General features: G+C 40.3%; 1 protein-coding gene and 1 non-coding gene across 4 annotated transcripts in view; both read left to right on the plus strand.

Moving 5' to 3' along the window:
• DIP2B (disco interacting protein 2 homolog B) overlaps positions 1–27,101 on the plus strand; it is a 255,438-nt gene that overhangs the window by 141,316 nt on the left and 87,021 nt on the right. For all 3 annotated transcript variants that reach the window (XM_008003223.3, XM_008003222.3, XM_008003226.3), the window contains exons 3-4: positions 819–947; positions 20,822–20,947. In XM_008003223.3, the coding sequence (XP_008001414.1) occupies positions 819–947; positions 20,822–20,947 (255 nt within the window). The remainder of the gene's footprint in view (positions 1–818; positions 948–20,821; positions 20,948–27,101) is intronic.
• On the plus strand, positions 17,606–17,708 carry LOC119623970 (U6 spliceosomal RNA). The gene has a single exon (XR_005240072.1). It is a non-coding gene; the product is annotated as a U6 spliceosomal RNA (small nuclear RNA).

Consider the following 27,101-nt stretch of genomic DNA (forward strand, 5'->3'; position numbering starts at 1 on the left):
GAATGGTAGTTGTCGGGGGATATAGGGAGCGGGAAATGAGACATTGCTGTTCTGCAGGTATAAAGTTTCAGTTATCCAAGGTTAGTAAGTTCTGCTTTATAACATCGTGCCTTATTAATACTAATAAGATATTAATACTACTGTATTTTACACTCAAAATTTTGTTAAAAACGTACATCTTATGTTAAATTTTCTTATTGTAATTTTTTTTAGAAACAAATTTGGAATTAATCATTTGAGATAAAAAGGCAGGAAAACATCAGAACTTAGTGTTTTTCTGTTTATTAACCCCATCCCTATATTCTTGATAAGACAGTATATTTTGGGAGGGCAGAGTATGGGGACAGGACAGGGTCAGTGATGAGTCCTGTTGGAAGAGGGGCTAATAGGCTTGAAGCTGTGCTTGCATAATCACCCTGTTTTTGCTTGAATTATGTTTATCTGGAGTGACTGACGGTATGGTAGCTAAGGCTCCCCAAGCTATTCGTTGTCTTACTGTTCAGGGTTGGGGGTCATATGCAGTCAGCTCCCCATCACTACTGCCTCTCTTTGGAGTCTCTGGAATGGCCTTTTAATTTACATTTGTCTTCTGGCTATTCCTCTCATCAGCCTGTTGACATTTAAGGCTCTATGATGATATTTTTTAGTTTGGATGTCTTTGCATCATATTTATGTATTTATATTAAAACTCTCTAGCCCTTTGCTGTGAATGGGGTAATAGTACCTAGCTCAGAGTGTTGTGGGAATGCTTAAAGGGCTTTAGAAAATGTTAGCTATTACTGTTACTGGATAACCATCTTTTAAACTTCCTTTTTTAGAAACTGATTCAGCAGTACAGAAAGAACTTAGAAACCAGACACCTGCTCCATCTACAGCTCAAACTTCTGCTCCCTCTAAGTACCACCGAACTCGATCCGGGGGAGCCAGGGATGAACGATATCGATCAGGTGAGGAGAAGCCGCAGAATGACCAGCTAAATCGTTTTCCTAACAATAGTATGAACTGTGTATCCTGAGAGCTTCCAGTACTTGTTTCTTTTTTTTCCCCCCCTATGAGGCACCAACAAGTCTATATTACTCATTTACCAGTCATTTATTTTGTACCCTACTATGTGTCAGGTATAGTAGGTACTCGGTAATTTGCTGGAAATGGAACAGTACCTAAGACTGTTTCCAGCTAGGCGACATGGCTCACGCTTGTAACCCCAGCACTTTGGGAGACTGAGGTGGGCAGATCACTTGAGGTCAGGAGTTTGAGACCAGCCTGGCCAACATGGTGAAACCTCGTCTGTACTAAAAATACAAAAATTGGCTGGGCGCGGTGGCTCAAGCCTGTAATCCCAGCACTTTGGGAGGCCGGGACGGGCGGATCACGAGGTCAGGAGATCGAGACCATCCTGGCTAACGCGGTGAAACCCTGTCTCTACTAAAAAAAATACAAAAAAAAACTAGCCGGGCGAGGTGGCGGGCACCTGTAGTCCCAGCTACTCGGGAGGCTGAGGCAGGAGAATGGCGAAAACCCGGGAGGCGGAGCTTGCAGTGAGCTGAGATCCGGCCACTGCCCTCCAGCCTGGGCGACAGAGCGAGACTCCGTCTCAAAAAAAAAATAAATAAAAATTAAAATAAAAATAAAAAAATAAAAATACAAAAATTAGTGGGGCATGGTAGTGGGCGCCTGTAATCCCAGCTACTCAGGAGGCTGAGGCAGGAGAATCACTTGAACCCGGGAGGTGGAGCTTGCAGTGAACTGATATCCCACCACTGTACTCCAGCCTGGGTGACAGAGTGAGACTCCGTCTCAAAAAAAAAATAAAGACTGTTCTGCCCTCAAGGAATTTAACAGTTTAAGAAGAGACCAGACAAGCATACAAGCACAAAGGCCATGTGAATAAATAAGTAAATAAGAAAGTAGAGGGTTGGGTCTCGTGGGTGGTACTGGGAGAGCTCAGTGGATTCTATTGGAAGAGGCAGGCCCTTCTATGTTTACCAGAGCTAGAGCTATTGCGTAACTAGTCTCTCTTAATTGATGGAGCTGAAAGAACTCTCAATGAAATTTCAAATTAGTTATTTCTTCTAACCCAAAAAGTACCCACAGGAAGGGAAGGAGCAAGGTGTGCCCTGTCTGGCAGCAGGAGCATACTCCTGCTTGCACTGTGCTTGGGACCACCTGGCGGCCAGTACCAGGTGTGCAGCTTTGATAAGCAGAGGAGCGACTGATAGATCCCTAGAGCCTGTGTGGTGCAGCAGGCCTTTCCGACGCCCACTTCCCGTCCACTGCACCAAGAGTAGTCTCTGCGGCACATTTCTTGTTTTAAGAAGTGGCAGAATTAAGCAAAAAGACTAATGGAGATATTATTTATTTTTGTCTTCTTTGTACTGACCAAGGTTGCCTTAACGTTTTCTTGAACTGAAAAACACAGTCTATATTACATCCTCTCAAAAACTGCTTTAGAGAAAATGAGGAAAGGACACAGTTGAAGAGCTGCATCAGCTATTTTGTGAGCTGGTTTTACTAGATAGATATTTTCACACACAGAAGGAGAAAAGGATGAGAAGTGTTCAGTCAGGGGAAAAAAAAATAGAGGTTGTAATTTTATACCTAAACTGGTCTTGAGTGATCAAGAGAGGCTTGCTCAGAGAACAAGACATCTAAGCTGAGTCATGGCAGACAGACAAGAGTTAGCCAGGGAAATAGTGTTCAGAACTTAGACTGCAAGGGCCAGAAAGAGGTGGGAGATGAGGCTAGAAGGATTACCAGAGACCAGATCTTGTGGGATCTTGAATGTCACTGAAGGATTTTCAGCAGAGCAGTAACATCATCAGATTTGTATTTGTTTTAGTAGCTCACTCCAGCTATAGACCGAAGTGCCTTGGCACAGGGCCTTCCATATATAAAAGCTAAACAGATATTTTGCAGAAAGAAGAGAATAGAAGTATTTACTAGTAGACCAGGTGCAGTGGCTCACGCCTGTAATCCTAGCACTTTGGGAGGCCAAGGTGGGTGGATCACTTGAGGTCAGGAGTTCGAGACCGTGCTGGCTAACACAGTGAAACCCCGTCTCTACTAAAAATACAAAAAAATTAGCCAGGCATGGTGGTGGGCGCCTGTAGTCTCAGCTACTTGGGAGGCTGAGGCAGGAGAATGGCGTGAACCCGGGAGGCGGAGCTTGCAGTGAGCTGAGATCGCGCCACTACACTCCAGTCTGGGTGACAGAGTGAGACTCCGTCTCAAAAAAAAAAAAAAACCAAAACACGTTGTAGTTACTAGTTAAGGAATGGATTAGAGAAAGGGAGGGCTGGAAGTAGCAAAGCATTCAGGTGCTCCCCTTTGTTGCCAATCACCTAAGCCTGATTTTCCAGCCACCTAGTGTTGCCTTTTGAGGCTGGAGCCCAGGTTCAGCAGCAGCATGCTCCAACCTGTCCAGAAGGGATTTTAGCCTTCACAGCTTTCATCCCTGGCCTTCTGGGAGTGTGTGTGTGTGTGTGTGTGTGTGTGTGTGTGTGTGTGTGACCTTCCTTTTTCTTTGTTTTTACAGCATGTAATAAAGGATTATTAAGGATCCAGAAGGGTGATTTTCAACATTCTATATCCAAGCCAATCAAATGTGAAAAAGTTTTTTGTGAGCTTATTTAGTACTATAAAATTTTGAGCTTCACCTGTTAAAACCCAGCTGTAATCTGTAGTCCCTGCTCTTTTGCATCTTTGCTTTTTGATTATCCCAAGTATTAGAAAGTGTATGCTGTGGATCAGATACTAGTCAGCTGACTGTGGAGATTGTTGGCTAGGTGCTGGTGTACTGGAGAGTTTTTAACAATTGTATGTTCATCTCACTGGGAGTTTTTCTGTTTGTCTGTGTGTGTGTGTGTGTTTAAATGATAGTAGCAAGAAGTAGGTCAGAATGAGGTGAAGTAGGGGAGAAAAAGTGATTTAAAAACCTTGAAGATATTGAAAGCTATGAGGGTCCTCCAATCCTATCAGGAGGGGAACTTGAAAAGAGGATACAAGCATAGACTTTGGGTGAAAATCAAATTTTTCAGTATATTAGGAATTGCTCAACTAAATAGCGAAAGAAAGCTCAAGATGTGAAAGAAATTGAGTCTCTGAGAATTCTGGCTTCTCTGAATAAGAAGAAATCAGCAGGGGTGGCTCGTACCTGTAATCCCAGCACTCAGGGAGGCCGAGGCAGGAGGATCATTTGAGAAGAGACCAGCAGCAGCTGCAGAGGTGGGGCAGATAAGTAGTGGAGGTTGATGGGAGCTGAACTTATATCTGTTTGCTACTCCAGTCATAGAAAGGGTTACATTTACATGTCATGTGCAAAAATAGCTGAAGAATGTAAGGTATGTTTAATAAAAATTGCAACAATTCAGAATAAAGTGATGGCTACATAAGAAGGATTTTATATTAATGTTGGTAAGTGTAATTATAAAACCCTTTCTTATTTGATGGAGGCTTATTAACACCTATAACATTTCAACCAATCATAATTAAATCTAAATAGACTTAGTGTTCACATTTCAGACACAGTATAAAGAACTTACCTTTATTCAGAGTTTAGATTATCTGACCTGATTCCATTCTTTGTGCTTTAGCCAAGAGGGAGCTTACATTTCGAGTATACTACCTTATTAGTATATTTCTTTTTCCTGCACATCCAGGCATGATGCACCTCCATACACGTAGTATGGTCTCAAATGTAGAAAACACAAATTAATGCCTGTGATGAAAAGTGATCTTATTTTAAGTCATTCTGACTCTCTTGATGTTAATCTCTTGAGAAGTTAGGTACCTCAAACAAAACAAAAATAAAACAGGACGTTAGGGGAGTATTCGTATTACCTTATTCAGCTCAAACATGAGTACTGGAAAATGATACCCAGCTTCCACATGCTTCTGGGAGAGATGTCCAAAGTCACTTGTGTCTGGGGACTGAACTCTGGAAGTGACTTCTTTATCAAAGATCAAGATGAATTGTGTGGTGTTGAATGAGTCAAATTCAGTTAAGAGAGCTGCCTGTTGTTATCAATAAGAGTCTTTGCTAATAGATAACTGACCATCTCTTTTTGACACTGGTGTATGGGTCAAGGTTTATCATGTTAGAAAATAGTTGAGTGGCTTGATTTGTTTTGTGATCTGTTGCTGTGAATGCCTGTGACAGGGAAAAACATGCTCTGTAATTACTAATTATCCAGATGTTACAGGCCTTCTAAAGCTTTCTTAATGTGAATAATTCCCTAGCTTTGTCCAGTTTGCCATTACATGTTTCATATCACATATAAAAATACTTTGGAAATGTACTCTTTTTAATTAGTAAATTTAAAAATTTGATTTGCTGTTGTCTGTTACTTTCTCAGTAGAAGTGATTAATCATTTTCTAAGACAGCTAGGAATCATTTTTCCTTCTAATATAAGGAGGACATTTTTCTCACTTTTAACATACCTAAAATAAGAATGTTTTATACAAGATGACATCATAGATTCAATTAAATATGGAATCATGATTCAACTAAGTAAATTCCAAGGACGCTACAATTGTATAATCAGTATAAATGCAGTATAAAATTATTTCATTTCAGAGCTAAAAATAAGTTGGTAATGTCTTAAAAGTAATAGCCCAACAGTTTGGCAATATCTTTAAAATTTTAAATAGTCATGCTCTTTATCCAGAAATTTTACTTCTAAGAATTCATTTTATATAAACACTCGTGTGCATAAAGATATATACATACATATACAAAGCCGTTTGTTGTGGTATTATGTATAGTCCAATGGTTAAATAAGTCATAGAATGTTCACACAATAGAATTTTATGAAAGTTAACTTGAGGTAGATGTATTTGTGCAAATATGGAAGGATGTACAAAATCCTTTTTTTTTTTTTGAGACAGGGTCTCACTCTGTCACTCAGGCTGGAGTACAATGGCACAATCATGGCTCAGTGCAGCGTCTAACTCCTGGGTGCAAGCAATCTTCCTGCCTCAGCCTCTCAAGTAGCTGGAACTACAGGCACACGCTACTGTGCCAGGTTAACTTATTTTATTTTAATTTTTTTGAGACAAAGTTTTGCTCTGTCGCCTAGGCTGGAGTGCAGTGGCGTGATTTCGGCTCGCTTCAGGCTCTGCCTCTTGGGTTCACGCCATTCTCCTGCCTCAGCCTCCCAAGTAGGTGGGACTACAGGCACCCGCCACCACACCTGGCTAGTTTTTTGTGTTTTTAGTAGAGGCGGGGTTTCACCATGTTAGCCAGGATGGTCTTGATCTCCTGACCTCGTAATCTGCCCGCCTCGGCCTCCCAAAATGCTGGGATTACAGGCGTGAGCCACTGTGCCTGGCCAACTTACTTTATTTTTTGTTGAGGTGGGATCTCACTTTGTTGCCCATGTTGGTCTTGAACTCCTGATTTTAAGCAATCCTTCCGCCTTGGCCTCCCCCAGGTGCTGGGATTATAGTGGTGAACCATCTCGCCCAGCCCAAAATATACTTTTTAAATAGTAAAGGCAAGACAGTATGTAGCATATAATCTGATTTTTATAAATGTTTATACTTGTAATATTTATAACATTATTATGTTATAATAATATAAACGTATGCTACTATGTTTATAGACATGGAGACCTGGAAAAATATATACCAAACTATTGAGGCAGGATTATTTTTGGGAAGTGGTGGGTCTAGGGAAAATTTTTACTTTAGCATTATATATGTTTAGATATTTTTGCAGTGTGTATTTTTTTCAATCTTTTATTATGGTAAAATAACATAAAATTTATGCATATTGTAAATTTTAAAGATAGATTTTAAGATTTTAAAGTCTTAATTATTTTATTTATTTATTTTGAGATGGAGTCTCGCTCTGTTGCCCAGGCTGGAGTGCAGTGGCACGATCTCAGCTCATTGCAACCTCTGCCTCCTGGGTTCAAGTGATTCTTCTGCCTCAGCCTCCCAAGTAGCTGGGACTACAGGCGTGTGCCGCCACACCCAACTAATTTTTGTATTTTTAGTAGAGACGGGGTTTCACCATATTGACCAGGCTGGTCTCGAACTCCTGACCTCGTGATCCACCTGCCTTGGCCTCCCAAAGTGCTGGAATTACAGGCGTGAGCCACTGCGCCCTGTCTATTATTATTATTACTTTTAAGACAGAGTCTCACTCTGTTGCCCAGGCTGGAATGCAGTGGTGCTATCTTGGCTCATTGCAACCTCCGCCTCCTGGGTTAAAGTAATTCTTATGCCTCAGTCTCCCGAGTAGCTAGGATTACAGGCACATGCCACTACACCCAGCTAATTTTTGTATTTTTAATAAAGATGAGGTTTCCCTATGTTGGCCAGGCTGGTCTCAAACTCCTGGCCTCAAGTGATCCACCCACCCTGGCCTCTCAGTGTGCTGGGATTACAGGTGTGAGCCACCATGCCGGGCCCAGTTATTGTTCTTAATGACTTTTACTCTAAGTATGGATTCTTCTGATTTAATGCTGGGAGCTAAATGCAGTACTAACTTGCTTTGCCACCCTAATTGTGAACTTTTCTGTCTCTGTCCAAATCTAATCTCTGACACAGTCAGCTCACTCCATCCTCCACCTCCTGGGCTCAAACTATCGTCCCTCTTTAGCTCAAGTAGCTGGGACTACAGACAAACCCTGCCATGCCTGGATAATTTTTATATTTTTTGTGGAGGCAGGGTTTCACCATGTTGCCTAAGGTGGAGGGTTTTTTTTTTTCTTCCCCCCTCCTCAATACAAGATACAGAGGTGACACAGAAGAGGGAGACGGGAAGGCATGCGGTGTCAAGAATGGGCTTCAGAATGGAGGTGGTGATGTCTGAGCCATTTTGAAGGATGGATAGTTATTTGGATATTCCAGGCAGAAGAAACATAATTTATCAAAGCAGGGGAATGTGAAATGGAAAATTAAAATATCCCCTCCTCTTCCTCTCCACCCTGCACTGAGTAGTGCCCTAATTAGTGTTGTGATATCCTATTTCAGAAATTAGTCATTGCTGCTTCTGCAAGAGGTCAGTACCTTAGAAATTAAGGAAAAATGGCATGATTGCTTGTTGGCTTGCAAGGAATTCCTTGAACTATACCTCTCTGCTTTATGACTCAACCCACCTATACATCTGCCTTTCCCTCTATCCCTATCTGTCTGTCTATGGAAAAATCCTAACAGGTAAGGGCACTTGGTCTCAGTTTTCGCCCTGGTCCTTAAAGCCCAGCTGTGCCACTCATGGATCATATGATAACCACTTTTTAAAAATAAGCCAAGAATACGAGCAGCTGGCCAGGCACGGTGGCTCACGCCTGTAATCCCAGCATTTTGGGAGGCCGAGGCAGGTGGATCGCTTGAGGTCAGGAGTTGGAGACCAGCCTGACCAAAACCCATTTCTACTAAAAATGCAAAAATTAGCCAGGCATGGTGGCATGTGCCTGTAGTCCCAGCTACGCGAGAGACTGAGGCAGAATTGCTTGAACCCAGGAGGCGGAGCTTGCAGTGAGCTGACATCATGCCACTGCACTCCAGCCTGGGCAACATTTCGACACACCCTTTCAAAAAATAAAAAGAATAGGAGCAGCTACTTTGAGACTAAAAATAACATATTCCACTTATCTTTTTGGGAAAGATGAGAAAAGAAATGTTTCAGTGTTATCCACAGATGTGGGGGGGAAATGGCTACTCTTTTATCTTGGTGGTAAAGGTATTATTTCTTTTGTTACGAATGAGATTGGACATTTGGAGATATGTTTACTGGCCATTTGTGCTGCTTCTATAAACTACCTGTCCATTGCCTAAGCCTATTTTAATTTTATTTTATTTATTTATTTATTTTTTTCGAGATGGGGTCTCGCTCTGTCGCCCAGGCTGGAGTGCAGTGGCCCCATCTCGACTCACTGCAAGCTCCGCCTCCCGGGTTCACGCCATTCTCCTGCCTCAGCCTCCTGACTAGCTGGGACTACAGGCGCCTGCCACCATGCCCAGCTAATTTTTTGTATTTTTTAGTAGAGATGGGGTTTCACCGTGTTAGCCAGGATGGTCTCGATCTCCTGACCTCGTGATCCACCTGTCTCTGCCTCCCAAAGTGCTGGGATTACAGGTGTGAGCCACCGCACCCAGCCTCTATTTTTTTTTTATGTTGGGTTGTTCATCCCCCCACAACCCCATCTTACTTGCAAGGGCTTTTTTTTTTTAATTCTAAAGATACTAACATTTTAATTGTACCATAGGTATTTGCCAATGCAGATGGACGAGAAAAATCAGTGAGAAGTGTAAGAATTAGAAAAGAAGTAAAACTATTTACAGTTTATAAGATAATTTATCTAGAAAACTCAAGACAATCAATGACAGAATTAACTTAAAACAATTTGGTCAGCAAGATACAACATTAGTACAGAAATCAACAACCTTCACATATGCAAATAATAAGCAGTTAAAAGATACAATAGTACAGCAAACTTCATTTACAAAAGCACTAAAGGTAAAATATATTTAGGGATAAACTTAAGAAATGTCTAAAACCTTTATGAAAAAAAATTTAAAACCCTGAAAGACAAAAAAGTAGACCTAATAAGTGGAAAGACATCCATTGTTCTTAGGGCAGTTTAACACCACGAAGATGCCAGGTCTGTCTAAATTACTTTACAGGTCTAATCTAATGCCAGTAAAAGCAGTATCAAATTTATTTATAGAGTTAGAAAACTCATTTTTGAAGTTCATTTGGGAAAATAAACATATAAGAATAGCTAAGAGAACACTGAGAAAGAAAAGGTACAAGGAGTGACTACACGTACCAGATATTAAAACATCCTATAGAGACTGTAATTAAAACAGTTTAGTATGGCACACAGATTAGCAGGCAGACCATTGGAATAACAAGTTCAGAGGTAGACAGATGTATATCTGGGAATTTAGTATACAATAAAGATTACATTACAAATCACCAGGACAAAAATGTACTTTTAAATAAGTGACACTAGGACAGCTGGAAAAAGATTAATTAGATCCATATCTCACACCATGTATAAGCATAAACTTCAGGTCAGATGTGGTGGCTCACACCTGTAATCCCAGCACGTTGGGAGGCTGAAGTGGGCAAATCACATGAGGTCAGGAGTTCAAGGCCAGGCTGGCCAACATGGTGAAACCCCATCTCTACTAAAAATACAAAAAAAAAAAGCTGGGTATGGTGGTGAGTGCCTGTAGTCCCAGCTACTCAGGATGCTGAGACATGAGAATCACTTGAACCCAGGAGGCAGAGGCTGCTGTGAGCCGAGATTGTGCCACTGCTATCCGGCCTGGGCGAAAGAGAGACTTTGTCTCAAAAAGAGTATAAGCTTCAAAAATCAGAGATCTATATGCAAAAAAGAAACTATATTAAGTGCCAAACGAGCCCCAGGCACCGTGGCTCACGCCTGTAATCCCAGTGCTTTGGAAAGCGAAGGTGGGTGGATCATCTGAAGTCAGGAGTTTGAGACCAGCCTGACCAACATGATGAAAGCCCATCTCTACTAAAAATACAAAAAATTATCCAGGGGTGGTGGTGGGTGCCTGTAATGCCAGCTACTCAGGAGGCTGAGGCAGGGGAATCTCTTGAACCCAGGAGGCGGAGGTTGCAGTGAGCCAAGATCATGCCACTGCACTTCAGCCTGGGCAACAAGAGTGAAACTCTGTCTCAAAAAATAAAGTACCAAATGAAAACATCACAAAACTTTGCTATAATCCAGCCTATAGAAAGCCTTATGGAAAGGCCCAGAATGCAGATGTAATTTTAAAACTACATAAAATATTTTTTTGTGGTTAAAAAACACATAAATGTATCTTTTTGACAGTTTTTAAGTATACATTACAGTATTGGTAACTGTATGCCTGTTATTGTACAGCAGATCTCTAGAACTTCTTCATCTTGTGTGACTGAAATTCCATACCTGTTGAACAACAACTCATTTTCCCCTCCTCTCAGCCTCCAGCAACCACCATTCTACCTTCCTGCTTCTGTGAATTTGAGTATGTCATATAACTGAAATCATGCAGTATTTGTCTTTTTGTGATTGGCTTATTTTATTCTACACAGTGTCCTCAGGGTTCATCCATGTTGTGGCAGATGATGGGATTTCCTTATTTTTTTAAGGCTGAATAATATTTCTTTGTATGTATATACCATGTTTTACTTATCTCTTCCACCACAGTGGGGATTTTGTTGCTTCCACATCTTAGTTATTGTGAATAATGCTGCAGTGAATATGAGTACAAATATTTCTTTGAGATCCTGTTTTCGGTTCATTTGGAGATATATCCAGAAGTGGAATTGCTGGATCGTATGGTAAATCTATTTTTTTAATCTTTGAGGAAACTCCGTACTATTTTCCATAGAAGCTATATTGTTTTACAGTCCCACCAGTGGTGCACAAGCATTCCAATTTCTCCAAATCCTCTTCAACACGTATTTTCTGATTTTTTGATATAGAAAAAATTCTAATGGATGTAAGTAAGGTATGGCCGTTCTAGTGGCTGTAAAGTAGTACCTCATTGTGGTTTTGATTTTCATTTCCTTGAAGAAAGTGATGTTGAGCATCTTTTCATATGATTGTTGGTTGTTTATCTTCTCTGGAGAAATGTCTATTCAAGTCCTTTGCCCATTTAAAAACTTAGGTTAATTTTTTTTTGTTACTAGGTTATAGAAGGTCTTTATTTTGGATATTAATACCCTACCCAATATATGGTTTGTAAATACTTTCTCCCATTTCGCAGGTTATCTTTTTATTCTGTTGATTGTTTCTCTGATGAGCAGAAGTTTTTAAGTTTAATGTAGTCTTATTTGCCTATTTTTGCTCTTATTGCCTGTGTTTTTGGTGTCACATTCAATAAATTGTTGTCAAATCCAATGTCATGAAGCTTTTCCCCTCTATTTTCTTCTAGGAGTTTTAGTTTATGGCCTTACTGGTTAGGTCTTTAATCTATTTTGAGTCAATTTTTGCATATCATGTTAAATAAGGGCCCATTTTTCATTCTTTTGCATGTGGTTATTCAGTTTTCCTAACACATTTGTTGAAGAGACTATCCTTTTCCCATTGTGTAGTTTTGGCACCTTTGTTGAAAATCATTTGACCTTCTATGTGAGGATGTATTCCTGGGCTCTCTATTGTTCTGTTGGTCTTTATATCGGTCTTTATGCTAGTACCAAATTATTTTGAATACTGGAGCTTTGTAATTATATATTTTTTAAACAGGGACAGAATCTCACTGTATTTTCCAGGCTGGTCTTGAACTCCTGGGTTCAAGCAATCCTCCCCACTCAGCCTCCCAAAGTGTTGGAATTACTTGTGTAAACCACCATGCCCATCCTGTAATAGTTTCGAAATAAGGAAATATAGGCCGGGCGTGGTGGCTCATGCCTGTAATCCTAGCACTTTGGGAGGCCAAGGCAGGTGGATCACTTGAGGTCAGGAGTTCAAGATCAGCCTGACCAACATGGTGAAACCCTATCTCTACTAAAAATACAAAAAATTAGCCAGGCATGGTGGCAGGCACCTCTGATCCCAGCTACTCAGGAGGCTGAGGCAAGAGAATTGCTTGAACCCAGGAGGCAGAGGTTGCAGTGAGCCGAGACTGTGCCACTATACTCCAGCCTGGGCAACAGAGTGAGACTCTGTCTCAAAAAAAAAAAAAAATATATATACACACACACACACACACACACACACACACACACACACAAATTAGCTGGACGTGGTGGCACATGCCCATAGTCCCAGCTACTTGGGAGGCTGAGGCAGGAGGATCACTTGAACCGGGAGGCAGAGGTTGCAGTGAGCCGAGACCACACCATTGCACTCTAGCCTGGGCGACAGACCGAGACTCCATTTCAAAAAAAAGAAATATAAAGACTTCAGCTTTGTGCTGCTTTTTAAAGATTATTTTGGCTATTTGGAATCTTTTGAGATTCCGTGTAAAAAGTTTAGAATTGTTTTTTCTGTCTCTGGAAAAAAATGCCATTGGGATATTGATAGGGATTCCATTGAATCTTTAAAATGCTTTGGACAGTAACAACATTTTAACAATATAAAGTCTTCCAGTCCATGAACACAGGATCTCTTTCCTATGTCTTCTTTAATTTCTTTCAGAGATGTTTTACGGTTTTTAATGTACAAGTTTTTCACCTCCTCAGTTAAGTCTATTCCTAAGTATTTTGTTCTTTTTGATGTTATTATAAATGGCATTATTTTCTTTTCAAGTAATTCATTGTTAGTGTATAGAAACACAACTTTTTTTTTTTTTTTTTTTTTTAAAGAAACAGGGTCTCATTCTGTTGCGCAGGCTGAAGTGCAGCAGTGTGATCATAGCTCACTGTAGCCTCGTCCTCCTGGGCTCAAGTGATCCTCCTTTTCAGTTTTTCTGAAAGAGTTTGAGAAAGATTTACATTAATTCTTATTTAAATGTTTGATAGAATTCTCCAGTGAGGCTGTCAGGTCCTGGGCTTTTCTTTGTTGGAGAGTTTTCAGTTACTGATTCAATCTCCTTACTAATTACAGATCTGTTGAGATTTTCTATTTTTTCATGATTCAGTCTTGGTAGGTTTATGTTTCTAGGAATTTATCCAATTTTTTGTAGATTATCCAATTTGTTGGCAGGTATGATTCCTAGTAGTCTTTCTTTTTCTTTTTTCTTTTCTTTTCTTTTTTTTTTTTTTTTTCCGAGAAAGGTCTCTGTCACCTAGGCTAGAGTGCAGTGGCACGATTATGGCTCACTACAGCTTCAGTTCTCCCACCTCAACCCCCGACCCCCAGCCCTGGGTAGCTGGTACTACACGAACAGACACGCCCATGGCCAGCTAATTTTTGTGTTTTTTGTAGAGACGAGCTGTTGCCATGTTGCCCAGGCTGGTCTTGAACTTCTGGGCTCAAGTGATCTGCCCACCTCGGCCTCCCAAAGTGCTGAGATTACAGGCATCAGCCCCTGTACCCAGCCCACAGTCTGTTATAATTCCTTTTATTTCTGAGGCATCCAGTTGTAATGTCTCTTATTTCTTATTTTAGTTATTTGAATCTTCTTTTGTTTTTTTCTCAAGAAAGCTGAGGATTTGTCAATGTTGTTGATCTTTTCAAAAAAGCAACTCATTTGTTGATTTTGCCCCCATTTCTCTGTTCTCTATTTCATTTAATTCTACTCTAATCTTTATTATTTCTATTCTTTTTTTTTTTTTTTTGAGACGGAGCCTTACTCTGTTGCCCAGGCTGGAGTGCAGTGGCACGATATCAGCTCACTACAACCCCCGCCTCCTGGGTTCAAGCAGTTATCCTGCCTTAGTCTCCTGAGTAGCTGGGATTACAGGTGTGCACCACCACACCTGGCTAATTTTTGTATTTTAGTGGAGAGGGGTTTTACCCTGTTGTTGACCAGGCTGGTCTGGAACTCCTGGCCTCAGATGATCCACCTGCCTTGGCCTCCCAAAGTGCTGAGATTACAGGTGTGAGCCACCTCGCCCAGCACCTTCTGCTAATTTTGGATTTAGTTTGTTCTTTTTTTAGTTCCTTATGGTGTAGTTTGGTTGTTGATTTGAGAACTTAATTCTATAATAATTTTTAAAAACCCATCTTCTGCATAGTTTGAAAAAAGCCATAAACAATGTCAAAAAAACATGCCATACTGGAAGAAAATATTTTTCTTTCTTTCTTTCTTTCTTTCTTTCTTTCTTTCTTTCTTTCTTTCTTTCTTTCTTTCTTTCTTTCTTTCTTTCTTTCTTTTCTTTCTTTCCTTTCTTTCTTTTTCTTTCTTTTCTTTCTTTTCTTTTCTTTCTTTTCTTTTCTTTCTTTTCTTTCGTGTCACTCTGTTGCCCAGGCTGGAGTGCAGGTACTGCAGTCATGGCTCAGGCAGCCTTGACCTCCTGTGCTCAAGTGGTCCTCTTGCCTCAGCCTCCTGAATAGCTGGGCCTATAGGCACATGCCACCACATGGCTAATTTTTTATTTTTTGTAGAGGTAGTGTTTTATTATGTCGCCCAGGCTGGTCTCGTACTCTTGGGCTCATGCATTCCTCCCATTTTGGAATTCCTCCCATTCCAACATAAAATGGCCCTTAAGTCCTCTATAAAAATGTTTAATCTCATTAATGATCAAGGAAGCACAAATTAAAACTATACTAGGATATGAATTCTTAGCTGTCAAGTTGGCAGCAATCAAAAAGCTAGACAACACACTCTGAAGGTTAGGCGGTGAGGAAGTAGGTATACCTGTACATTGCTAGTAGTAATGCAGTGTGGTAAAAACTGTTTTGGGAGAGGAATTTTTCAAGATGTGACAAAATTTAACACGTATTTGCTTTTTTATTTAGAATTCTCTCTTATCAGAATTTACTCTGAAGGTAAGCCCTGATTAGTGTAAAAATATATTTGCAGAAGGCTATTTGTTGCATTATTTTAGCTGCAAAATATTAGAAACATCTACATGCCCAGACATAGGATAATAGTTAAATAAACTGTGTACAGTAGAGTGCTATACAGCTGTAAAAAAGAATGAAGAAAGCTGATAGCTGATAGAGAATGATTTCCAGGGTATATTGTTAAGTGGAAAAGCAAAGTGCAAAAAAATACAATATGCTTACTTTTGTGTATGAAAGACAGGGAAATGAAAAGATATACATGTCTGCTTATTTTTGTAAAAAATAGTAAATATGTATGTATCTACTACCTATAGCAAAGGTAGGTGGGATTGGGGCAGAAGTGATTGTTCAGGTAGTAATACTTCTTTAAGCTAACTTTTTGGTATAGTTTTGACTTTTGGAACATGTTAAATTTTAATCAGCAAGACTGGGAAAGACTTATAGAATATAAACAAAAAAATGATGAACCTAACTATGTGAACTGTGTAACCACATCAAAGCAGGAAAGGATGAGAACTAACTCAAACAGTTTTTGACCATGATACTTTAACTATATGTCCTCAGTCTAAAGACCAAAAGGACTACAAATAAATACTGAACACTAGTTAGAAGATTTATTTTTCATATTGACATAAGATGGTAATTTTTGGCTGGGTGCAATGGCTCACGCCTGTAATCCCAGCACTTTGGGAGACTCAGGCGGGTGGATTGCTTGAGCCCAGGAACTTGAGAGCAACCTGGGCAACATAGTAAAACTCCATCTCTACCAAAAATACAAAAAATTAGCTGGGTGTGCACCTGTGGTCCCAGCTACTCACACGAGTTTGAGGTGAGAGGATTGCTTGAGCCCGGGATGTGGAGGTTGCAGTGAGTTGAGATCATGCTGCTGCACTCCAGCCTGGTTGACAGAGTGAGACCCTGTCTCAAAAATAAAAAACAAACAGTTTTTAAAATGTACTTCCTGTGTATGGTAGGATTGAGAAATGAGTAAAATATATTGATAATATTGTGAACCAGGTTTCATCCTATTAGAGAAGGGAATTATAAGTGAAAAGAGGGAAAATTAGAATGATGTTGAATTGGAAATGGAGGTATTAATATGAACTCATCATTTTAAATATAGTTAGTAACAGATTTAGTTTTATGTGTATGAATTTCTTGATCCACCAAAAGGGCTTAGAAAAGATTCCCCAGGCCAGGCGCGGTGGCTCAAGCCTGTAATCCCAGCACTTTGGGAGGCCGAGACGGGCGGATCACGAGGTCAGGAGATCGAGACCATCCTGGCTAACACGGTGAAACCCCGTCTCTACTAAAAAAATACAAAAATCTAGCCGGGCGAGGTGGCAGGCGCCTGTAGTCCCAGCTACTCAGGAGGCTGAGGCAGGAGGATGGCATAAACCCGGGAGGCGGAGCTTGCAGTGAGCCGAGATCCGGCCACTGCACTCCAGCCTGGGCGACAGAGCGAGACTCCGTCTCAAAAAAAAAAAAAGAGAAAAGATTCCCCAATAGCACTGAGTACCCCTGCTTCTAAGATCTTGGTTTTTAAATACCATTCATTCTTCACTAAAAGGAGCCATGTTTCCTTGAAGAAAGGTATAATTCTAGGTCTGGAGCGGGAAAAGTACCTCATGAGCATGAAATATCTTATGTCATAAAACAACTGCTCAAAATGATGGAACTGTGTCTAAAGGACATAAGAACCAGCATGAAGGGACTCCTGTTGGCCAAATCTGCAAAAATATGAGCATCAAAATAATGATAGTAACAGAATAGTCATGGAATAAAATGGAAATCAGTGGGCTCATTTTGATATAAATAACTAGGGGAGAAAGGAAAGCTTTTCTTCTTTTTTTTTTTTTTTTGAGGTGGAGTCTCACTCTTTCACCCAGGCTGGAGTGCAGTGGTACAATCTTGGCTCACTGTAACCTCTGCTTCCCAGGTTGCAGCAATTCTTGTGCCTCAGCCTCCCAACTAGCTGGGACTACAGGCATGTGCCACCATGCTCAGCTAATTTTTGTATTTTCAGTGGAGACGGGGTTTTGCCATGTTGGCCAGGCTGGTTTCGAACTCCTGTCCTCAGGTGATCTACCCTCCTCAGCCTCCCAAAGTGCTGGGATTACAGGCATGAGTCACCGTGCTGGCCTGGAAAGCTTTTTCTTATAATACATACCAACTAATAAATATAGAAGAAATGGTGGAGCTATAAAATTATCGTATTGTAATATAGTAGTTGATTCCATGCATACTTCAGCAGCACACATACTAAAATTGGAATGATACAAGGAAGATTAACATGACCCCTGAGCAAGGATGACACACAGACTCATGAAATGTTCCATTAAAAATAAAAAATATTTTTTAAAAAATGGTGGGCACAGTGGCTCACACCTGTAATCCTATTCACTTTTGGATGCCAAGGCAGGAAAATCCTTGAGCCCAGGAGTTTGAGACCAGCCTGGGCAACGTAGGGAGACCCCATCTCTATTAAAAAAAAAAAATTGATTCCAGCAAGAATTATCAATGGGTGCTAAAACTAGTGAGTTGAAAGGTTGACAAAGTATATAACATTTACATAGTCTCAAAGGTATCCTCCCATGAATTACTTATTAATTGCAAAGGGAAGAATGGTAAGTTTACAGTGAGTTTATTTGGCAGATACCATATTCACCACACTAACCAACTTTGCAATTCAAGTTATATTACCATAATGGAGCGAGACACCTCCTGACATCATGTTTTGAGAAAGACATTATTTCTGGCTGGGCATGGTGACTCATGCCTATAATCCCAGTGCAGCATTTTGGGGGCTGAAGCAGGAGGATTCCTTGAGACCGGTAGTTGGAGACCAGCCTGGGCAATGTAGTGAGACCCCATCTTTACCAAAAAAAAGAAGAAGAAGACAACAAATTATTTCTATGGTATTTCTGCCAAAATGTATACCCTGAAACTAATTATAAGGAAATATCAAGCCAAAATTAAAGAACATTTTACAAAATAACTAGTCTGTACAAAAAATATCAAGATAATAAAAAAAAAAGTAAGGCTGAGAAACAGTCCTGGATTATAAGAGAATCAAGAGATAGGACAACTAAGTAGGATTTCCTCCAGTAGATCCCAGATCAGGAAAAAAGGTGGGAGGAAAACCTATAGAGGACATTATTGGGGCAATAGACTATTTTGGAATATGGTTTGTGGGTTAGATAATAGTTTGTATCAGTATTGAATTTCTGTATTTTGGCTGAGCTCATTGACTCAAACCTGTAATCCCAGCACTTTAGGAGGCTGAGGCAGGTGGATCGTTGGAGCCCAGTTCAAGACCAACCCTGGGCAATATACGTAGCAATACCTTATCTCAAGAAAACAAAACAAAACAACAACAACAACAACAACAACAAAAATTTTTTTTTTTTTGAAACGGAGTCTTGCTCTGTCATCCAGGGTGGAGTGCAGTGGTGTGATCTCGGCTCACTGCAAGCTCCACCTCCTGGGTTCAAGTGATTCTTCTGCCTTAGCCTCCTGAGTAGCTGGGATTATAGGTGCATGCCACCATGCCTGGCTAATTTCTGTATTTTTAGTAGAAACAGGGTTTTACCATGTTGGCCAGGCTGGTCTCGAATTCCTGACTTCAAGTTATCTGCCCACTTAGGCCTCCCAAAGTGCTGGGATTACAGGTGTGAGCCATTGCACCAGGCCAGTTTTTCTGGATTTTGAATAATGTCCTGGGGTTTTATAAGAGAAAGTTCCTTATTTTTAGGAAATAAGTTTGAAACATTTCTAGAAAAAGAAGTATATGTACTTTGATCTCAGCAGTTATTGGAATTAAGTCCAAGAAAATAATTAGACATGTTCTAAGGTGTAATTACTGAATTATTCTTTCTATGAATAGTTACAAAAATTGGAAATAACCTAGTATCTGATAATAAGGAGTTGTGTAAGTAAATCATGGCACATTCATGCAGTGGAATACTATGCAGCCCTTAAAAGTTTTGTCATTGGTCTGTATTTACACAGTGAGATGTTTCTAGTTGTATTAGTGGAGGTTTTTTGGTTGCAAGAAACAGAGCCTGGCGAGGTTCAGTGGCTCACACCTATAATCCCAGCACTTTAGGAGGCCGAGGCGGGTGGATCACAAGGTCAGGAGTTCGAGATCAGCCTGACCAACATGGTGTATCTCCTAAAAATACAAAAATTAGCCAGGCATGGTGGCGCATACCTGCAGTCCCAGCTACTTGGGTGGCTGAGGCAGGAGAATGCTTGAACCCAGGAGGCAGAGGTTGCAGTGAGCTGAGGTTGCGCCACTGCCCTCCAGCCTGGGCGACAGAGCGACACTCCGTCTCAAAAGAAAAGAAATAGGCCAACTTACATAGGCTACCTTAAATAGCTGAGGTAGGTCATAGAAACAAATCAACATTTGAGAAACCCCTAGAAAAGATAGATAACTCTGGAAATCTCAGCCTTGAAGTTTAAAACCTTCCTTCTTTCTAGGGCATTGTCGCATTGTCATTAAAGTGATTCCATTTTAGGACCTGCAGTTTCCTGATTCAGAGTTTAAATTCAAAAACAAACAAACAAACAAAAAGATCTCATTGTCTAGCTCTTATAAGGGGTATATTTACTTTACAGAGAGGTATGGAGGGATAGTTTGTGTGTGGATTAGGCCCATTCCTAGACAAAAGGAAACTTTTTTGTGACTTAGGAAGCTACCTCAGCTGTTATCTACCTCAGTAAGATTTTGTAAGAGGTTTTGTTTGTTTGTTTGTTTGTTTGTTTTTTAAAGCAGAATACAATACTGTATACAGTATGATTTAATTTTGTGGAACTATAGAGTGAGCTTTGGGGTGGGGGTAGAAAATGAAGAGTTTTGTTTGGATGTGTTAATTTTGAGATTCCTATTAAACATTCAAGTAGAGAGCTGAAATTTTTTGTGCCCAAAGTGGCAAACAAGTAACATCTGCCCTTATGTTTTTCTAGATCAAAATCAATCCTTCTCTTCCTGTGGCATAGAACTGAGGGGTCTCAACAAAGTTTTCTTTCAGACAGTTAAGAAAATCCTAAGCTTCTTTTCTTGAAAAATAATGAGTGTTCTCCAGGCACCTGCACAGCACTCATTCCATTTGAGGCAGGATTTCCTGCCTGGCACAGATGCATGTTAGACTCAGTATTCTGTCCCCACCCACCTCCCCACATCTCTGTCAACTCTTTGTCTGGTATGTTAAGCAGTCACACATCATCCTGGACTTCATTTTCCTCCTCCACAAAATTATCCTTGGCTTCTTTTATTTTTGTTTTTGATTTTTATTTCTAATTGGTCTTAATCAAATTATAAATAAAAATCACCTGAACATTCCCTTTACTTTTTTTTTTTTTTTTTAACAATTGAGGCAGTGATAGTTCAGCTCACAGTGGTAAACACATTTAAGAGCCGGAAGCTAATAAATGCAAATGTTTAATTTTTCAGATATCCACACAGAAGCAGTTCAGGCTGCACTGGCAAAGCATAAAGAACAGAAGATGGCTTTGCCCATGCCAACCAAAAGGCGATCCACATTTGTTCAGTCTCCTGCAGATGCCTGCACGCCTCCTGGTAGGTTTATCAGAGCTTTTTCTCTCTGACAGTTACTACCTTGATGTTCCTGAAATAAGTTCTGCTTTTTCTTTTCTGAGGTAAGAACCAGAATCTTCTCCCCACCATTAGAGGAATATAAGAGAACACTCTGAGGTGGCAGATTTTGCTTGTCATCTCATAACACCCAAAAAGATGCCTTAAGAGTAAAACTATTCAAAACAAAACAAAAAACTTTCCTTCTGAATTTCCAGTCTTTTTTTTGGCTGTAATCTCCAAACTTATGTAGTCATAAATACAGGCCAAAGCTTAGGCCAAAATCCTGCTGTGTTAAATAGCCACTTTCATTGTCACCAAAAATATTACCTGTAGTCATATATTTAATTCATTCATACTCCTGAACCAAATGCTTCATCTCTGCAGCAGGCATGAGAATAGTTGGACTTGGGACAAAAGTTTTTATGTCATTAACGATTATGGAAAGCAATCATGCAAAGTTGTAATGGACCTGCAAAATGTATATAAGTGTGTTTATGTGTGTGTGTTAATGTATTTTGTACACATTTATATATTTTTTAAGAATCTACTTTTTATAACGGGGTCATGAGATCAGTGGGAACTAGGTATCTTCATCCCATCCCTGTTCACCAGACTTGAATCCTTATGCTCCGTAAGGTAAATTTAAGAGTTATAACTTCATATTTGAGGAATAACTGGAAACAATCTAAGTTGTCTTGTCTGTCTATAATCTTTCCCAGAGTTTTTTAAAACCTTAAAAAAATTTTTTTTTTATACTTCTCTAGTGGAAGCTCAAAAAAAAAATTTTTTTTTAAATCAAATCCCAGACAAGATCTTGATACAGGCCTTTGAGACTAAACATAGTAAATCTGTTTCAGAGCCTCAATATAGTGTCCCTCTTTCTACTTTCATGTTACTGGTAATGAAATCTTTGAGAACAAATTTCCCCATACGTTTTTGGCCTAAACTACTTACTGTGTCTTTGGGGAGATTCCTAGGTTGCCTTGTGGTTGACTTTGATTTACAGCTGTCAAGTTGTTGAGCTGTTCATACTGATCCTGTTCCCTGATCCAGATTAGTATTAATAGTTTTCTTCTCGGTTTTGGCTAACTTCTCAGAGCATTTGGGTATGCTGTGGGCTCATTAACTGTGTGTGCTTTTTTTCTTCACATCTGTGGTGTCAATATGTTTGAAAGAGAAATAGCTCTGTGGCTTCAAGTGTTTCTCAAAATGTAGCACAGGATACCTCTAGCCGGCTATCACCGTAAGACAGTTTGTGTCTATAATGGTGCATACCTCAAACCTACTCGTTGAAAATCTTGGATGGTTTCCCTTCCACATTAGTACAGCACAAGTTGGGTCCTCGTGGACAAAGAGGGCTCTCAGTTTAGTAGCTATTCCTTTTTGGCAGATTACACTGCAGTGTGGCTGAGGGTTCAGTTGTAATAAATGGCAAAGGGTAGGGAGCAGCATGACATGTAGTTCTTGGAAATAATCCCCTCCAAAGCTGTATCAAAGATACGCAGTTTCAGAGTAAATAGGCTGCCTTTATGGCTTTGGGTGAAATGTGAGAGTGCAGCAAAGGACCTTGAGAGTGTTCAGGAGTGGAAACCTTTTTTGTCCCCTTTTACAAAAGTCACTGCCTGAGGGGAATTCACCAGCTCTAGAAACAAACCACAGCTGTTCATTGCTGAATGAGACTGTAGTCCTTTCAAATTCACTATAGGCCTCTGTGTTTCTAGATACTAATGTTCTCCTCTATCTGCAGCCTTGAAGTTGTGGCCTAATGTTCTCGATCATACTATGTGTTTTATACATAATAATTTCATGATTCCAAAGATACAGTCCTTTCTCCTAAGACTTGTATTTAGCAGAACAGAGTAATAAAAATGTTCTGTACCCATTTATCTCCTGTTCTGGGGATCTCTGGATAGTATCTGAGAAGCCTTCATATGCTGTGAGGGACATCTGTGTTGTCAAATAGAAGAGGAATTCTCTCACAACACGGGGAAACATTGAATGCACCCTGCATAGTGATTTCTCACACAGCCCCCACATAGGGTATCTTGATGCTGTCATGCAACAATTACACACATGCCTAAGACAAATACTTTGCTCTAGTGAGGAAATGTGGGAAGAACTCTTATCATAAGTTTTCCATTAGCCCCTTTCATTTTAGGGAGTAGAATTTGCTGTACCCACAATTAGGGATCGACTCCATTCTCTCCAAGATCTTAGGAGCTACCAGTTGGCTATTTCCAATGCCTATTGTAGTTTAATCCTACATCAGTATCTCCCAGAACTTGTTACAGCCTAACCCAGCAATGTGGAATAGGTTTTATCTCACATATGTACTCTGATAGCCACAGAAACACTGAAGCTTAGAAGAATGCCGAGGCTGTGTTCAAGGGAAGGGAGGAGGAAGAAAATTTACATTAATCATTGCCATTAAAGGCTTAAAAAAAAAAAATCAGCTTCTGGCCAGCTCCCAAAGTGACCTAAAGCCAGGTGTGGTGGCTCTTGCCTATAATCCCAGCACTTTAGGAGGCTGAGGCGGGCAGATCAAGAGGTCAGGAGTTCGAGATCAGCCTGACCAACATGGTGAAACCCCGTCTCTGCTAAAAATACAAAAATTAGCTGGGTGTGGTGGTGCGTTACTGTAGTCCCAGCTACTCAGGAGGCTGAGGCAGGGGAATCATTTGAACCCGGGAGGCAGAGGTCGCAGTGAGCCGAGATCACGCCATTGCACTCCAGCCTAGGTGACAGAGCGAGACTCCATCTCAAACAAAAGTGACCTAAAAACAGTGTGGTGCCGGGCACGGTGGCTCATGCCTGTAGTCCCAGCACTTTGGGAGGCCGAGGCAGGTGGATCACGAGGTCAGGAGATCGAGACCATCCTGGCTAACACCGTGAAAAGATGTCTCTACTAAAAATACAAAAAATTAGCTGGGCGTGGTGGCAGCACCTGTAGTCTTAGCTACTCAGGAGGCTATGGCAGGAGAATGGCATGAACCCAGGAGACAGAGCTTGCAGTGAGCCGAGACCGTGCCACTGCACTCTAGCCTGGGTGACAGAGCCAGAGTCCGTCTCATAAATAAATAAATAAATAAATAAATAAAACAGTTGTGGCCAGGTGTGTTGGCTCATACCTGTAATCTCCACACTTTGGGAGGCCGAGGTGGGAGGATTGCTTGAGCCTAGGACGAGACCAGCCTGTGCAATATAGTGAGACCCCATCTCTACAAAAAATTAAAAAGTTAGCCAGCTGTGGTAGTGCATGTCTGTGGTTCCAGCTACTTGAGAGGCTGAGGTGGGAGGGTCGCTTGATCCCCAGAGGTCGAGGCTGCAGTAAGCTGAGATCAATCCACCATACTCCAGTCTGGAAGATAGAGTGAGACCCCATCTCTTAAAACAAACAAACAAACAAACAAGCAAACAAACAAAAAGTTGTGCCACTCTTGCAGGGAAAAATTAGCCTAACATTTTACAGGATTTAGTTGCATCTTTCTTTGTACACTGCCTGAGATGTTACAGCATACATCATAAAGCACATTTTGGGTCAAGGCTCTCACTCTGCACTTGCTGTCCTGTATGCACCTGGTTTCTGGGATAACTTCTAGAGTGCACCAGCCAGTCAGCTTCTTTGGGAGGCACTCAACACATAACTGAATTACTGAATTGATGAAAATTTAGAGCTGCTCTTTTTGAAGGATTTAATAAAAAGGATTAAGGAGAAAAATATGTTAGAAATTTTGGCTTTATTTATAGTATATAGTCTGGAAAATATGGTAAATAGTTGGCATAGGAAATAATTTGTCTTTTGTTCCCAAATCACTCTCAAATGATAAGATGTCAGTCACCCTAAAATTTGCTTATTGATTAATTTCTATCTTGTGGATTAGAACATTTGATTTCTCTAAATTGGTAGCGATCTATGGTTCTTTTCTGAAAAAGGCTTGTGGCTTTTTTCAGAGTCTTTTAGACTGCTTGAATTACTGCCATCCAGTTCCCTTTATGTGCTGAAATCATTTACTAATGTCATGAGGCAATTACCTCAGCTTTTTCTTTGTAGGGGTTCTTTGTGTAATGCTATTACTCATTCATACGGAAAAGCACAATGCAAAAACTACAGCATATATTTTTTCCCTCTAAGCTTTTTCTGCACCCTTGTGGACTTACCCTTTGCTGCATTCTGAGAGTGCACAGATGACCAAATAGACCACATAATGACCCTAAAGCACAGTAAGCTATTTCAACTGGCTTAAATTTAGAAGTCTGTCTCACACAGGGCTCTGCTTGAGAGTAGCTAGAGTAACTCATAGGGCCAGAAGACAAGGAGAATTTCCTTTCCTTTTTTTTTTTTTTTTTTGGACACAGTCTCTGTCACCCAGGCTGCAGTATAGTGGCTCAGTCACAATTCACTGCAGTCTCAACCTCCCAGGCTCAAGCAGTCCTCCCACCTTAGACTTTCTAGTAGCTGGAACTGCAGGTGCATATTGCCACATCTGGCTAATATTTTTATTTTTTGTAGAGATGGAGATGGGGTCTCACTGTGTTGCTCAGGCTGGCCTCAAACTCCTGGGCTCAAAAGATCTCCCACATCAGCCTCCCAAAGTGTTGGATTATAGGCATGAGCCACCACACCCTGCTCTGTATTTCTGTATGTGAAAATGATACCCAGGAACATACTGGAATATTATCCTTTTAATCTACTTTAATAATGCTTCATGGAATTATAGTACATTATGGTATGCAAAGGACTTTCACATACTAATGACGGCCCTGTGTCATTTGTTTCTCATAAATGCTCTGTAAAGTAGGAAGGGCAGATTTAGCGATAAGGAAATAACCAGGTTCATAGTCGCTAAGTAATTTGCCCCAGGTCAGATAGCAATTAAGCGTCAGACTCAAAATCTTCTTGGTTGTGTTCATTTTTCCACTAAAGTGTCACGTTTATTTAGAAAATTCTTTTTACTTTATAGCCTATAATCCCAACACTTTGGGAGGCTGAGGCCCAAAGATCCTTTCAGCCCAGGAGTTTGAGACCAGCCTGGGCAACATAGCAAGAGATCTCATCTCTACAAATAATTTTTTTAAATTCCTTCATAGTACTAAATAAAATAAAATTTTAAAAAGTTAGCAGGGCATGGTAGTGTGTGCCTGTGGTTCTAGCCACTCAGGAGGCTGAGGTGGGAGAATCACTTGAGTCAAGGCTACAGTGAACCATAATCACAGCACTGTACTCCAGCCTGGGTGACAGAGTGAGACCTCAACTTAAAAAAAAATCCTCTTTCCCTAAAAGATACTCATGTATATGCATGGTACTGGAATGAGTATTTTTATAACCAAATTAAATAACTGTTGCCTTCCGAATGCTTATGGTCCTAAATATATGTCAGTCAGTTAATTTGAACTTAGAATACCTGCTGATTTACCAGGTTGGGGAGTCTTCCCTAAATATTCTAATTTTAACCTAAACCACAGAGTAAACAAAGTTGGCAAATCAGACCTCCATAATAAATGTGCTCTAATTAATACAGTCAGATCATTTTAATAGTGTATTTTATGATTGGTGTGGGGTATGACCAGTGGTCCACAATTACTTGGGAGACTAGTGAATATCCAATGTTCTTTAAGGCAAAGTACAGTAAAAACCCACTGTATCCGGCTGAATTTGTTTCAATGCCTGACTGTAAAATTTAAGGTTTGCTGATAAGAGTAATGTTATGGTTACCATTTATTGCATGCCCTCAGTCTACCAAAGGGCTAGGTGCTTAACATATATTTTTTTCATTTTTAGTTAATAGTCTTCTACCCCATTTTGTAGATGAGAAAACAGGTTTAGAGAGACTCAATAACTTGCCCAGACTTCTGTTTTTAGACACATAGTCAATTAGATAACCTGAAAATTCTCTCCTAGAAAGATAGGGGAAAGAAAATGTTCTTTTACAAATGCTGTGTAAAAGGTAACCATCTTTTTTTTAAATGTATACAAGAGCAAGGGAGAATGATGAACACTGAAAATCAGAATGATGAGGTGGTGCTTACTTCTGCTGGGCTGTGGGGAGGAGAATCAGTAAACCAGGGACCTTAATTTTAACTATAATAATAAAATCTTAGGCCTGTTAAGGTTGCAAGCTGGAATTAAGATCCCTGG

Source organism: Chlorocebus sabaeus, chromosome 11 (assembly GCF_047675955.1).
Source record: "Chlorocebus sabaeus isolate Y175 chromosome 11, mChlSab1.0.hap1, whole genome shotgun sequence".
In the NCBI taxonomy this organism is placed as follows: domain Eukaryota; kingdom Metazoa; phylum Chordata; class Mammalia; order Primates; family Cercopithecidae; genus Chlorocebus; species Chlorocebus sabaeus.